At 41.4% G+C, this 15753-nt stretch overlaps 1 protein-coding gene and 1 long non-coding RNA gene across 2 annotated transcripts in view; one reads left to right on the forward strand and one right to left on the reverse strand.

The window, feature by feature from the left end:
• Positions 1-15753, reverse strand: part of LOC114025999 — a 110708-nt gene that overhangs the window by 56573 nt on the left and 38382 nt on the right. The gene's annotated exons all lie outside the window — the stretch shown is intronic.
• Positions 3591-14312, forward strand: KCNV2 (potassium voltage-gated channel modifier subfamily V member 2). Its single transcript, XM_027839561.1, has 2 exons — positions 3591-4997; positions 14031-14312. The coding sequence occupies exons 1-2, from the start codon at positions 3591-3593 to the stop codon at positions 14310-14312; spliced, it is 1689 nt and encodes a 562-aa protein (XP_027695362.1).

The raw sequence follows: 15753 nt of genomic DNA on the forward strand, positions 1-15753 counted from the left end.
TCATAATCCTGTATCCCAATTCGCCTGCTATATGACTCATCACCCAAATTCCCTCTATGCCTAGCATTGGGCTCTGCACACAATAGATTCAATAGATATTTTAGAATATTTGTTGAATGAATGAATGGTATTGCTTGACTAGTGTTTAATTGTAATGCCACTTCATAGAACTTCACAGAAGCACATAATATCAGAGGAAGAAGGGACCTTAGAAATCATTTAGTCCAAAACATACCTCCATAGGAATCCCCTATACATCATTCATGACAAATGGTCATCCAGCCTTCACTCAAAGACATGCAATGACTCATTATCTACTGAAGCAGCCAATTATATTTAGGCCCACAGCTCATCTGACTCAATAAACTAAAGTGGTCTAGTATGTCATTGCCATAAAAGAGACACTATATGAGACAAAACAAAAATCCACCAGCTCTGGGCTGACCTCTCTTCAGCTCTACTGCTGTGACATTCTTCATTATTCCTGACTCATCTCTTGGATTTGTCTATGCCCAGGAGGAACTTAATCCGCACTTGGATGATGCCCTTTTATCCAAGGAGGATTCTCTCCATCAAGCTCTGCTAATTGTTCCTCACAACCAATGCCTGGGTCCTATTCCCATGGAGAGAATCTGACACATTCCACTTTGGGTCAGTGCTAAATGTGAGTCAGATTTTCCATATATGGAGTTGAAATCTGTTGCTTCAATTTCTGCCCATTTCTCTTAGTTCAGCTCTCTGGGGTCAGACAGAATGAGGCTAATCTCTCTCCCACAAGACAGCCCTTCAAATCCTTGACAAATAGTTATCCATCCTTTTTTGCTCATTCCCTCTTTCCCTGCTCTCAGTAGAAATGAGATCATCCCACTCTCTAACATCCAGACAGTAAAATGTCTGATTTCCTGGCCAGAAAATAGGCACATAATTTCCATCTGTGATTTAGCATTTATAATGGGAGGGGGTGCTATGATTTCATTGGTCCAATGCAGGTCTCTACAACTGGAAGGGAAGGAGAAAGGGAAGAAGAAAGGATGGAATAAGCATTTAAGTGCCTACTATATGCTAGGCATTGTGCTAAGCATTTTACAAATATAATCGTATTTAAAATATGTATATATGCATGTTTGTATGTATAGTTTCAAACCAGTCATTTCACTGTGTAGAGAACTCCCAATGAGGAAACACTTTTCACCAATGCAGATCAGCAATTGCTTTTCAAATTAAATTAATGGAGTTGCTTAGGGCAGTGAGAGGTTGTTTGCCCAGGATCACAGAGACATTTTCTACCAAGATTGGGTCTTGAAATCAGGGCATCCTGCCTCTGAGTTTGGCTTTCTATCCACTCTACAATCCTGTCTCTATCATTTTGAATACTCCTGTGTAAAGATGAACATACTTTTTCTAAATTTGTCCACACTTAATATCCAGTCCCAGTGCAGGGGCTAAAGAATCACTCACGCCCTGGAGAATAATTTCAAATCACTCTTGAATATTATATTTAAACCTGCTTTCACCTTCTATGAAAGAAAAAAAAGTCCAATTTTTCTACCTTCAAAGATATTAATTCATGCAACAAGGATTCATTAAATACCAACTATATGCTAGGCACTCAGCTAGGTGTTAGAGATAAAAACACAAAAAAACAAACAGACAAACTAACTAAAAACCCAGTCCCTTCCTTGAAGGAGTATATACTCTCTATCTGGAGTGGGGGTGAGAGAATAACATAAATTTGGATGACTCAATACAAATGCATACAAGAGAAATACAGAGAAATTTAGGGAGGGCACTAGCAACTGTGGGAAAATCAGGAAAAAGACTTGTGTAAATGGCAGCACTTCAGCTGAGCCTTGAAGGAGGCTACGAATTCCATAAGGCAGATGTGAGGAGGAAGAGCATCCCAAGAATGGGAGCCAGCAAGTACAAACTCAGAGATGGGAACCACAGGACAATTTGGCTATCAAGAAAGGTATGTGGGAAAGTAAATAATGTTCAGTAAGCCCAGAAAGATAAGCTGGAGTCTGATTTTGAATAGCTCTAAATACCAAACAGAGGAGCTTGTATTTTGTGCTGGAGGTAACTGGGAGCCCCTGATGCTTCTTGAACAGGAGAGTGACAAGGTCAAATCTGTGCTTTACTAATAATGTCAATTTGGCAGCTGTCTGTAGACTGGATTGGAAGGGAAGAGGTTAACTAGACCAGGGGTTCTTAACCTGGGGTTCATGAATTTGTTTGTTTAAGTCTGATGAATGTATTTCTATATAATCAGTTTCCTCTGTAATACTATGAATTTTATTCTTTAAAAATATTATTCTATAGTAGAATCCATAGGCTTCACCACACTGCTGCAAAACAAGATTAAAGTATCCCTAGACTAGGTAGGCAGGCAGATAGATCAATTAGGAGGCTGCTGAAACAGTCAAAGCTAAAAATGGTGAAAGCTATTGGGGGAGTAGGGGGTGAGGACTGATTCAAGATTTATTGCAGAGGTAGAAGTGACAAGACTTAGAAACTAATGGGATACAGGGAGTAAGAGAAAGGAAGAACTAATGATGAACTACAAGGTTGCAGACCCCAGTGTCTGAAAGCATGTGGTACCTGCAAAAGAAATGTTAGGAAGCGGAGAGGCTTTGGGATATGACATACTAAAGCAGGACATTTCAAATCCTACCTCAGGATGACCCTGGGCTCAGAAGATCTGCCTTCTGTGTGAGACTACAAAATAGACTAAACAGTTGTAAATCAAATGAAATCTCTTCCCATTATAATTTCATTTTGACTGGAATTCAGAAACAAAAATGCTCAGTGGAATCCCTTAGCTTAGACATTACACAGTAAGTGGAGTCAGGGCAGCCATGTTGACTCTAATACAATCTATGATTAAAAAAAAAAGTCCTTCAAAGAATAGAGTGAAATCTCCTTTTAGAAACTTCCCATGCATAAGGTTCTTTGCCTGAAATGGAAATTGGTTAACTATAAAACCAGTTTATAAATCTGTTATTACCAGTATGGGGAATAGCTAATGCTACTTAATCCGATAACAATAATAATAGCTGACACTTTACGGTTTTATAAAATGCTTTATGTAAAAGATATACCCACCCAAGCAACCCAGTACACTATCAACCATCTCTTTTTTTTCCTTCAGCAAATTGAATCTCTTCAGAGGCCTGAGGGATATCTTCTGTTTTTATTAGCAATAAGCTTCGCCTTTTTCTCCTGATTATCTGAAACAGACTTAAGAAAGCATAATCATTCACATCACAGAAGGAGGTGAACTAGTAGAAACAGGATAACAGCTTGTAAAGCCCTTCCTCTATCCACTCCCAGCACTTGTCAGCAAGATTAGAGCGGTCAACCTCAGTTATTAACATGTGTGCAGGCTCCCTGGGGAGCCGCTCTAGTGCCTGTCCTCAGAGGTTTCTAATGAAGGGAGAGTGAGGTAGTTGGGGCTACACTGGCTTCTGGGCATATGGGTTGACCTAGAGTGCCATAAAAAGTTCCTTATTTTGGCAGTGGGCCCAGTGAGGCTCGGGGGACACAGCTCTGGAAAGCAAAAAAGGAATCGAAGGGGAGAAAACCCCAGCATCATGTGGAAACAGAGTCAAAGGAAAGGGTCCTGGAGCAGCAAATCCGGGGACGCAGCAGAGATCAATCCTCGGGAATCTCTCAAAGAAGAGGGGGGCCAAGCAGAAGGAGGACAACACCGGAAAAGTATCTGCTCCGTGGGTGCAGTTTCTCAGGTCAGCATTCCGCCATGGCTCGAGGGCAACTATAACTACTACATTGAGGATGAGGAGGAGGGCGAGGAGTTGGAGGAGTGGGAGAAGGAGCTCCCAGAAGAGAGCCTGCCGGAGGATACTGAAATACCCCCAGACTCTCCCAGCACCCTGGACACTTCCTCCACGCTAAATGTCAACGTGGGTGGCCAGAGCTACCGCCTGGACTATCGGGGGCTGCTCTGCTACCCCAAGACGCGCCTGGGCCGCCTGGCCACCTCCACCAGCCGCAGCCGCCAGCTAGGCCTCTGCGACGACTACGTGGCCCAGGACGACGAGTACTTCTTCGATCGCGACCCCGCCGTCTTCCAACTGGTCTACAACTTCTACTCGTCCGGGGTGCTGCTGGTGCGGGACGAGCTGTGCCCGCGCAGCTTCCTGGAGGAGCTGGGCTACTGGGGTGTCCGGCTCAAGTACACCCCGCGCTGCTGCCGCATCTGCTTCGAGGAGCGGCGGGACGAGCTGAGCGAGCAGCTGAAGATCCAGCGGGAGCTGCGCGCCCAGGCCCAGGTGGAGGAGGCCGAGGAGCTCTTCCGCGACATGCGCTACTACGGGACGCTTCGCCGCCGCCTCTGGAACCTCATGGAGAAGCCCTTCTCCTCGGTGGCGGCCAAGGCCATTGGCGTCGCCTCCAGCTTCTTCGTCCTCATCTCCGTCGTGGCGATGGCCCTCAACACCGTGGAGGAGATGCAGCACCAGACGGAGCCAGGCTTGGGCGGCGGGGACCCGCGCCCCATCCTGGAGCACGTGGAGACTCTCTGCATCGCCTTCTTCACGCTGGAGTACTTGCTGCGCCTGGTGTCCACGCCCGACCTGCGGCGCTTCGCCCGCAGCGCGCTCAACCTGGTGGACCTCATCGCTATCCTGCCCCTCTACCTACAGCTGCTGCTGGAGAGCTTCATGGGCGAGGACCAGGGCCGCGGCAAGGGCTCGCCCCGAGAGCACGACATCGAGACCGTGGGCTGCGTGGGCAAGGTGGGCCAGGTGCTGCGCATCATGCGCCTCATGCGGATCTTCCGCATCCTCAAACTGGCCCGCCATTCCACAGGGCTGCGGGCCTTTGGCTTCACGCTGCGGCAGTGCTACCAACAGGTGGGCTGCCTCATGCTCTTCATCACTATGGGGATCTTTGCCTTCTCGGCCGCTGTCTACTCAGTGGAGCACGACGTAGTGGGCACCAACTTCACCAGCATCCCCCAAGCCTGGTGGTGGGCCGCTGTAAGTAGCTGTCTTTGCTCTTCTCCCTGGGGCTTATTTCCTCCGTTACCCTTTTCCTCTCCCTGATTCGCAGCATCATGAAACATGAAAAGGACTCTAGTCCACTCTTCCCTGACCCGGTTTTACAAATGGGAAATAGGAGGCTCAGAAGTTAAGAGACTTGCCCAGGGTCACATAGCTAGTAAGGGTGAGAGGCAGGATTTGAACCCCCTCTCAATTCTTTTCTTCAACCATTAGCCTATCCCCTCCCTGTCAGAAGCTCTCCTGTGCTTCTGTGCCCTGCTGGTCAGGGCAGTGGCTTTCAGGTTTTTGTCAGAGTCAGGTAGAGTTTGGACCGTATCCAGAGTATTGTTTCCAATTCTGGAAGCTAGGTTTTAGAAAAAGAATTGACAACTCAGCGAATATCCAGAGAAAGGTGATCAAAGTGGTAAGGGACCTCAAAATCATGTCATATGTTAACTAGACTAGAACCAGCCTTTAGCCTGTGGGTGGCCAGAGCCAAAACAGAGCAAGCTAGAGACAGGTGTGTTGGGACACAAACAGAAGTTTAATTTCAAAGTGAGGAAGACAATGCCTGAAGGGGGAAGCCCCCCACCCCCACAACCAGAAGGAGGGTTTAACATGGTGGACCAAAGGCAGGTCTTATATACATTAAAAACCACAAGTAGGCTGGACCATGACATAATCATTTTTAGGTCTTGAGTTATTGTTGTCATGGTTAGCATTTTTTGGAACAATACAGGCATTCTTGGGTCCCCTGGGAATAGTCATTGTTTCAAATCTTGGGGGTCGTGACCACCCTTTGAGGCAGTTCTGTGACAGGAACAGGATCATAGTACAGGGAACAGGGATTATAAACATGTGATGGATGGCCCTGGAAAACAGGAGGAGCTAAATCCCTCAGTGAACACCTGGTGTTGGTCCAAGCAATACACTTTGCCAGAGGGTGAGCACTAAGAATTATTGTTACGCCAACCTCAGGGCACAATCTGCTTGCTGGGCCTTAGCTCTGGGAAACAGAGTATCTCCAAAATATTTTGACACATATAAAGATTATTTGAGAGGGTCTCTAAGCTCTAATGCTTTGGTGTTGTAGTTGTTCAGTCCTGTCTGATTGTTAGAAACCCCTTTTGGGGTTTTCTTGGCAGAGATAATGAAGTGGTTTGCTACTTCTTTCTCCAGCTCATTTTACAGATAAAGAAATGGAGGCAAATAGGGGTTAAGTGACTTGCCCAGGGTCACACAGCTAGTAAGGGTCTGAGATCATATCTGAACTCAAGAAGAGTCTTCCTGACTCCAGGCCAGCACTCTATCCTCTGTACCACCTACCTCTCTGAACTGAGGATATTTAGTTTGAAATAGAAGGGGGACAGCACACGTCTTCCTTCAAGTATCTGAAGGGCTATCATAGGAAAAAGGCATTAAACTAATTGATCTTGGAGAATTGAATGAAGAGCTGTGGGTAGAAATTGTAGAGGCAAATTTCAGCTCAAGGAGAAGGAAGGAAATAAGTATTAAGTGCCTACTATGTGTCAGGTGCTGTGTTAAGCACTTTTACAAATACTACCTCATTTAATCTTCACAATAACCTATGTTATTATTATCCCCACTTTATAGATAGGGAAATTGAGGCAAGCAGCAGTTAAATGACTTGACCAGGATCACACAAGCTGGCAAGTCTGAGGCTGGGTTTGAACCAAGTCTTCCTGACTCCAGGCCCAGCACTTTATCTTCTGTGCCACCTAGCTGCCTCTAAAGGAAAAATTTATAATTAGATTGGTCCAAAAGTGGAATAGATCCACTTATGTAGAAAGTGGTGGGTCCTCATCAAGCAGAAGCTGGATCACTTGTTGAAGTTGTAGATAGGACCTGTTCAGGTACAGGTTTAACATCTGACTTCTGAAATCCCTTCCAAATCTGAGATTCCAAATCTATGGTTACAATTATTGGATATGAGTTAGGTTTTATGATGATAGGATCATAGATTTAGATATGAAAGGAACCTTGGAGGCCTCATTTTATAAACAAAGAAACTAAAACCAAGGGCCATTAAATGACTTGGCCAAAGTCACACAGGTACTAAGCGGCAGAGCTGGGATTCAAACCCAGATCCTCCAACTCTATCCAAATCCAATGCTTTTCCTTCTGTATCAAGCTGCCTCTCGTCACATCTAGATTTATTGCTTAGATTCTGAACACATAATTCTTTAACTTATTTTTGGTCCATACCTCTGGTTTCCTTTGAGTATAATGAGCTCCTTTTCCTGATGTGGAAAAACTCAGATGCACTCTAGCAACTCCTCTTTTATCTTAAGAGTTGCTTGGGGGCACTAAGAGGTTAAGTGACTTGCCCATAGTCACACAGCTAAAATGTGTCAGGCAAGTCTTGAACCCAGGGCTTCCTTTCTCCTAGCTTAGCCCTCTACCCATCATGCTATGATGCCTTTCTTCTTCATTAATAGCGACCTCTAAAGACAGAGAAATAATGACTTGCCAAGGACCTTTGCTGGAAGGCTGAGTTTTTTTTTCACTTCCTCCCTCCACCCAGGAGTTCAATGTTGCCAAGCTATCTGACTCTGAACAAACGTGGTTTCACAGTCACATCTGCATTTCTCTAGGGCTGTAGTCGTTTTATGCCAAATAATTAAAAGTCTTCACTATAGAAGATAAACTAATGAAATTGAACTCATACACTATGACTTAACCCTTCCCAAATACCTTTTTTAGGGAGATATGAGGAAGGAAAAGAAAAAAGTCTCATCCAGTTATGTGATTCAGGGTGATGGAGAGCAAAAATTCCATTGCTCAGACTCCATTGCCACCTTTAAAATAAAACTCAAATTTGGAGGCATGGTGCATGCATGCAAAATATAAAGTCATGATACTGACTCCACTAGCATAGATAAATATGTAATGAATACTCCCTCTGACTATACAACCCAACTCCTTTCTCCCCTTCCCATGCCCCATGTCTTCTAATCTCTATTGATTCTTGTCCATGACTTTCCATAAATCTCTTTAAATTTACTCATTGTACCTCACAAGCAACATATGAAAATTGATCCCATTACTTTTTTAAAATTACTTTTAAAAACTTTGGTATCTTCTACTTTTATGCCACAATCATTTCAATATATAGTAACTCAACTCCTACTACTGATTTTCCATAAATATCCTTAGATTTACCCATTGTAATGGACCCCAAAAGCAACATGTGAAAATCAGTCCCATTACTTTTTTAAATTACTTTAAAAAGTTTGATATTTTCTACCTTTATGCCACAATCATTTCCAGATATAGTAACCCAACTCTTGTAATGAATCCTCTCTTTTAATAAGAAAAGAAAAATAGTTAAGCAAAACCAAGCAACAATGCCTGAAATTTTCTCCACTTTGAGTCTCTCATCCAAGAGGAAGGAGGTATGTTTCATAGTCTGTTATCCAGGACCAAGATTGGTCATTAACAATTACTGAGAATTTGTTTTCTTTTTAGTGTTTTTTTCATTTATGTTATTTTAGTCATGTATACAGTCTTCTTGGTTCTGCAAACTTCACTCTGCATCAATTCGTATGTTTTTTCATGTTTCTCAGAATTCATGTTCTTCAATTATTACTGTATGATAATATTTATTATATTTATATAGCACAGTTTGTTCAACCATTCCCCAGTCAATCTTCTAGTTCTACACCAAGGTTAGCCTCTTTACTTGATAGTCACATGATGTAGGTATACATAAAGAGACAGGCAGTAGGATCATAGGAGAGAGGAAACTTGAGAGGTCATCTAATTCATCCTTATGATGGCAGAAAAATTCATCCATCAACAGATAATTTGCTAAGAACCACATTTAAATGGATGGACTGATACCAGATGGGCATTTTTCTTAAAAATCATTTCCCCTCTCTATAGATTTCATAAGATCCCTTGACAACTCATTCCAAAAAACTAAGGGCAATTTTCCTTTATTTGCAAGAAATTCCCCCACACAGATGACCTTAATCCTTCATATGTGGATATTTGACATAGTAGAATAGAAGATAGAATATTCTCCCAAGTAGTGAAGATAATTCATTTCATGCTGACTATTAAAAACTGAGTCATCATTACCCCTATAATAGCCAATAAGCTCTGTTAGCATTCAGCCCTGATGATTTCATTTCCCCCTCTTCAGTAGGATGTACCAAGTTAACCTTGAAGTACAGGGCATTCAAAGATACTATTCTTTCCCATTCATTAGAATTGACATCACAATTAAACTGGATGAGTCATTTGTATTAATCACTATCCCAAATATTCCTAGTTCAGGTCTATTATAGGACTCAGGGTCTGGGAGTACTCTGAGTCATTCTGTTTTTACAGGTGTACTCAATGGGTCACCAACACATAGACATTCCAGATGGAAGCTTCCTGATCAGGACAAGCCCCGTAGTTGTCAGGATAAGACTAAGGAACTAACTCTCCCCTCTCCTAACTGGAACATTATAAACACGAAACTCAGAGCAAACTGTTGCCCCAAACAAGTAGGTATTTCTACCACTGTGTGCTGGAAATGATAGGATGATAATGAAATCACAAAATCTTAGAAAATTATACTTGGAAGGGGCCTTAAAGACCTTCTAGTCCTCATTTCAAAGATGAGGAAGTGGAAGCCTGCCATCCCACTCTTTAACAAGAGATCATTTTCCTCTTGGGTACCTTTCAACTCTCCTCCTGCCTTCATTCCTCTACTGTCAGCTGCTGAATTCCTAAAGAAAGCAGTGTTGGGGGCCTTGGGCATTGGGAAAAACTACTAAATATAATGTTCATTTCTCCTACTACCTTACCTTGGGAATGAAAAGCCATATCATGTACTCACAAACATATTTCTCCAGGGTTGCACTTGTTTCATATATATTCATCTAGAGGGGAAAGAAATAAATCTATGTATTTTATTGGACTTACTTAGAGGTCCTGAAGCATAGTGGATAGAGAGCTGACCTAGAAGAAGAGAAGACTGGGTTTCAGGTCCTACCTGTGTGATCCTGGCCAATTCATTTAAACTCTGAGAGCTCTAGGCAACTTTCTAAGCCTAGAAGTTGCACAGAAGGCGCCTTCATGCATTGGCAGAGGGAGTTTTCTCACTTAGGAATTCCCTTTATTAATGAAATCTTAGGCCTAATTTGTATCCCTATTTTGCTTACATAAATTAAATAATAATATCCACCAAAACAAAAATGGAAGAAATCAAGTCTTTCACCAAGAAAGAAGAGTTCTGAGAAAATGATGGTGTCCCTTTTCTCCTTCTTTTTTCCATCCCCCTCATTGCACTTTCTGAGTGTCCAAAAAAATCAGATGTGGTTTGGAGCTGCTCTAGAATTCTTGTGATCTTTGGGTGGCATGAGTATATAACATCTTAAAAAAAAAGAATATAGTGTATACAGTAAAGCTTTAAATGTAAGTTTTCTTTAAGTGTGTGAGTTTTATCCAAGGAGACATTTTTGACCGATCATTTTCCTTTTTTATATAGAGAAATACATTTAGGAATAACTCCTCTGTGTTTATGGAATGTCGAATTAGCTGTTAAACTTGGTTAAGGTGTCGTCTCATTTTGCTCAATTGTTCTTTGTTGCAAGAAGGAGCTCTTCAGGGAGGAGTTATTGGGAGGTAACTGTGATATTCTCTAAAAATAATCAATAACATTTTTAAAAGACAGTAGTGCCACACAGCAAAACACTTTTGAGAGCAAATAAAAGTTATAGAAACTGAAAAGTTATAGAAACATGTTACACTTATGACCGCTTTCCTCTCCCCGTGCCAAATTCCTCATATCTGGGCAGTGAGTAACGGAGGTAGCATGTTCTCAAAGACCTTCCTGTGTGCCCTTCCTGCATGTTTTTTTTAAAGTAGTTTCTGATGTCCTGTAGAATGAATAATGCTCATTAATATAGTTGCTATTCTTATTATTCTGAGAAGAAGCCTTTGAAAAGCTTTAAGGTCTCTTCCTGCTCAGAATTTATCACCTCTGCCCTCATCCCACCAACACTCCCCACTTCATAATCCCATCCCAACCTGGCGAGGGTGGAGGAACAGAGACTGGAAACCAATAATGACAAAAACCCTCAAATGAAATGCATTTGTCTCCATCATTGTGTGTGCTCTGGTTACTTTGGAAGATCCTATTATTTGTTTGAAATTTGCTCCTCCAAACAGCCAGGTTAATAATCAAGTGGCAGAGATAGAGAGAGTTGGGAGGATAATGAAGGCATCATTTTAGAATGCCTTATTCATTAATGGGCCCTAAGATTCCAAGATGGTTCTTCAAGATCATTGAATCATAGATTTAGAGACAGAAGGAATGTTAGAGTTATTGTATTCAACTCCCTCATTTGACAGAGAAGGAAACTGAGGCCTGACTGCCACCTAAGTCCTCTGACTCCAAAACTAGCACTTTCTCTCCACTGCACTATTCTGGATATCGTGTCTACTTACATTGACTCCTGTCAGGAAATAGCCCGGTGCTCCTCCCCTTTAGGGAATAAATGATCTCTTCCAGGAAACACATGTTGTGACTATATGGCAGAAGTTTTTAACCACTTTTTGTGAATCATGGACCCTTTTATCAATCCAGTGAAGCCAATGGACCCTTTCTTAGAATAATATTTTGTTGCCAACATTTATAAGGAAATGCTGAATTTGAGTTAGAGGTTAGTGAAAACAAAGAGATTTTTTTTTGTATCCAAGTTCACAGATGCTCTAAAATTTATCTAAGGACTCTTTGGCTAAAGACCAATGCAATAAGGAAATGAAGTTTATACTTTAACAAACATACTAGAATTTATCACATGGAAATGAGTATTTTTCCTTCAGAGTAATCACATCAGGAAGTCACATATTTGTTCCATTAGGCATGTCTTTTGGGGGATTGACCATATTCTGGGGCACATTCAATGAATACTCAATGATGGCAGACAGTTATGGTCAGAAGGTAGATTTGGTTGATGGAAATTGCCAAAAGTCACTTGAAGAAATTTCTGGTCAATAGTGTGCATATAATTTCCAGAAATGACTAGAGTTCATTTCTGGGGCTTCATTTCTAAATCCTAACCTTAGCAACAATCAGTTTGGATTGCCCATGCGAGAAAGGCATCAGTAAAATTTATCATTAAAATAAATAATTTTTTAAAAATAAATTAATTGATTGGGTGATAAAGCTGGGTAATACCATTGAGGTAAAAGAAAAAGAGATGTGTAAAATAATTATATGGATTTATAGGTGTAAGCTAATAAAATGTCCAAGGCAGTTCCAAAAATGTTCTTAGCAGTGAATGAGAGCATCATGATAGTATAGCCTCTCAAGGTGACTACTTTGAAGGAGACAACACCCATTTGCATGTTTAAGGCCTGGTATATTTGTTCTAAAAATGCAAACACAGTGTTTCTACTTGTACTTATAAATGGTCTTCAGGTGACTGAGAAGTGAACATGCTCAACAAAAAGTAGTTTATCTTTAACTCCCCACTGTATAGGAAAACAAAAATTGTTTTGCTTTTATTCTAGAAGAGCTCTGAATTTGGCCACCTTAATGCCATAGAACAGAATTGGATTGTTGTCCTATGTAGTGTATTCAATTGGCCAGGATTTACTTTCTAATGCACATCTGGAAAACTGCCAGAGGAAGGTCACATTCCTACTTATGGGACAAATAAGATAGCGAAAATATGTGAATTTTAAACAAAATCATTAATCCCCACTTTATAGGGTGATTTAGCTGCTATGGAGAAGAGGCAGCCAGTTTTCTCAGGGGCTAAGAATGGATCTCAGAAACACTGGCCCAAATTCAAGGCCCAGCCCCTGCTTACACAAGAATTCACCCTGTGGAATCATTTGGAGTCAGCTCTGAGCCTTTGTTTCTAAATCTCAACCTCAGTGAGAATCGTGTTGGATAGCTCACTAGAGGAAGGATTTGTTCTGTGGAAAGTGGGGTAAGAAATTATGCATAGCAAAGAAAATCTTAGCCTACATTACAGTCAAGGAACTGTTAATACCACAATTGTAAGATGGCATCTGACTATCTGGAAAATGCAGACTACACATAAATAAAGTAAAGGATTATGAATTAATTATTAAATCGTTCTCATGCATTACATACTTTAGCCCGCTGTAAAATGAGGCCACGAGTGAAGCTAGAAAGAGCTTTAGAAGCAAGGAAGTGTTTTGTGCTCCACTCCAGATATTAAATACTAATTTGATAGGTAGGAAAATCAGCTTTTGAGGAAAGATAGATCTGATGAGAGCTATACCATCATTGATGAAAGGCAGCTAGGGTGGTTCAGCGAATAGAGTACTAGGCCTGAAGTAAGGGAGACCTGAGTTCAAATCCAGCCTCAAACACTTACTTAACTGTGTGAACCTAGGCAAGTCATTTAGCCTCTGTTTGCTGTATTCCACTGGAGAAGGAAATGGCAAACTACTAAGGTATCTTAGCCAAGAAAACCCCATGAACAGTATTGTCCATAGGGTCATAAAGTATTAGACATGACTGAACAACAATACTATTTGTTTCATCCCAGATCCAGACAGAAAGACTAGGCAGCTAGTTGATATGATAGATGGAGTACTGGACCTGGAAGTCAGTAGGACCTGAGTTAAAATTTGGCCTCAGTCATTTACTAGCTGTGTAACCCTGAGCAAATCACTTAACCCTGATTGCCTTAAAAAAAAAGAGAGAGACTAGTTACATGTCCCTGTCCTTTTCTTTCCCACCTCAGGCTTCTAAATAATTAATAATAATCATAATATTGGGCATTTATGTAGAATGTTAAGGTTTTCATAGAATTTTGTGGTTCAGGGTCCAAACTCCACTTCTTCATTTGCCTATCACTAATTATGTGACCTTCGGCAAACAATTTCATCTGTCTAGGTTTCAGTTTTTTTCATTCATAAACTAGAGGTTTAGACTAAATGATTGCTATAGTTCCCTTCTCCTGTAAATCTATACTCCACACAACATCTTCTTAGTTGATAACTTTGCTTCTCCTTTTATTTTTCCTCTAGGTGAGCATATCCACAGTGGGCTATGGAGACATGTATCCAGAAACTCACCTAGGCAGGCTTTTTGCTTTCCTCTGCATTGCATTTGGAATCATCCTAAATGGGATGCCCATCTCAATCCTCTACAACAAATTCTCTGATTTCTACAGCAAACTGAAAGCCTATGAGTACACTGCTGTAAGGAGGGAAAGAGGGAAGGTCAATTTTACCAAAAGGGCCATGAAGAAAATGTCTGAATGTCTAACCAGAAGCCTCACCCATCAGATCCCAAGGCAAGGAAGTTAAAACTCCCGAGGCCATCTGGGATATTTCTGCCATCTGTGGACTTTATTTTTCAACTGACCATATGAAAAGTCCAAAGGAGACCATGACAAGGAACCAGGAGATCTGTTTCAGAAGATATAATGTTCTGAACTCATTCTGGCCCCATTTTTTCCTTTGGAAGATGGAGAGTTTGGACTAGAGGCACACTCATCATAAAGTCCCTTCCAGCTCTATTAATCAATGGCATTGAATCATCTCTGAGAGCCCCTTTAGAGCTGTACTTTGTTTGATTTTTTTTTCTTGTCCCTCACTGTACTTAGCTTAGGCAAACTGTGGATGGTCAATAAATATTTGTGGAATGCAATGGAATGGAATTGAGGAGGTCAATTTTAGTCTAAGAAAAACTTGTTGCTAATCTTTGGGACTCGTTCTTTGAAATGGTTTTGTGTCAGTTGGGTCTCTCAATATAAGGTTTAAGTGTATAGAACTGAAGAGGACCCTGCAGGTCATTCTTCCAAAGATTCTTTCTCTTGAAATTTATACTTCCTAACCTATACTCATTCCTAAAGGGCTACAGTCACCCTCTTCCTCTGTAGAATTGTACTGAACCACAGAATCATCCTCAGGAGCAAGTCAAGACCTATACCAAAGGAGGTAAACCAGTCTCAAATAATTTTTTCACATAAAGCCGGTCTTCTCACCAAGGATGGAAATGGAGGAAAATAGAGAGGAGGTTAGCATGACAATGAGGCTTTCTCTTTCTAATTTGATTCCTTCCTATCTTTCTCCAAATAAGTATTGATATGGGAAGCAGGGGTCCTTTCAATGATTCCCCCTGCTCCTAACCCATCCCCCATAAACCAAGGCTAAATTTATTTGGGTCAAGTAGAGAGTATATTTATTTGAATAATGTGCTTGCTTTGCTAATAATTAAGATATCCAACACTGACAGTGTCCTAGTCAAGCTTTGGAAATCATTCTCCTCTGTATTTCTGCATTGTGATCCCTGTGTGTATCCATAAGATCTTTGAATTTTAGCTATAACACATCTACCTTGAATTTTCACAAAATAACTACATGCCTGAAAAATACATAGTGACTAGAAAACTGGTCTTGGAATCAGGAAGACCTAAGTCCTAGCGCACACACACGTACATACATCCACACATATACATATACACACACACACACACACACACACACATACATATACACATACGTACACACACACCTTCTGGGCATGTCACTTACCCCCTGAGGGTCCCAGGCAGCTCTAGAAGACTAAGTTACAGAGCAGGGACTGGTAGAGAGTGTTCCTCACCAGGAGTTTTCCTATACCAATGAAATCAACAGTCTGCACCAAGATAAGTGAATGGATCAGAGAGAAAATTAAAACCCATCTCTAACAGAGCAGAGATTCTTAATATTGTGTGTGTGTGTGTGTGTGTGTGTGTGTGTGTGT

This window comes from Vombatus ursinus, unplaced genomic scaffold, assembly GCF_900497805.2.
Source record: "Vombatus ursinus unplaced genomic scaffold, bare-nosed wombat genome assembly UNPS02014832.1, whole genome shotgun sequence".
NCBI lineage: Eukaryota > Metazoa > Chordata > Mammalia > Diprotodontia > Vombatidae > Vombatus > Vombatus ursinus.

Coding starts and splice junctions, on each gene's coding strand:
- KCNV2 (XM_027839561.1), top strand. CDS start 3,591: ATGTGGAAACAGAGTCAAAGGAAAGGGTCCTGGAGCAGCAAATCCGGG. Junction 4,998..14,030: donor AAGCCTGGTGGTGGGCCGCT/GTAAGTAGCTGT, acceptor TTTTTCCTCTAG/GTGAGCATATCCACAGTGGG.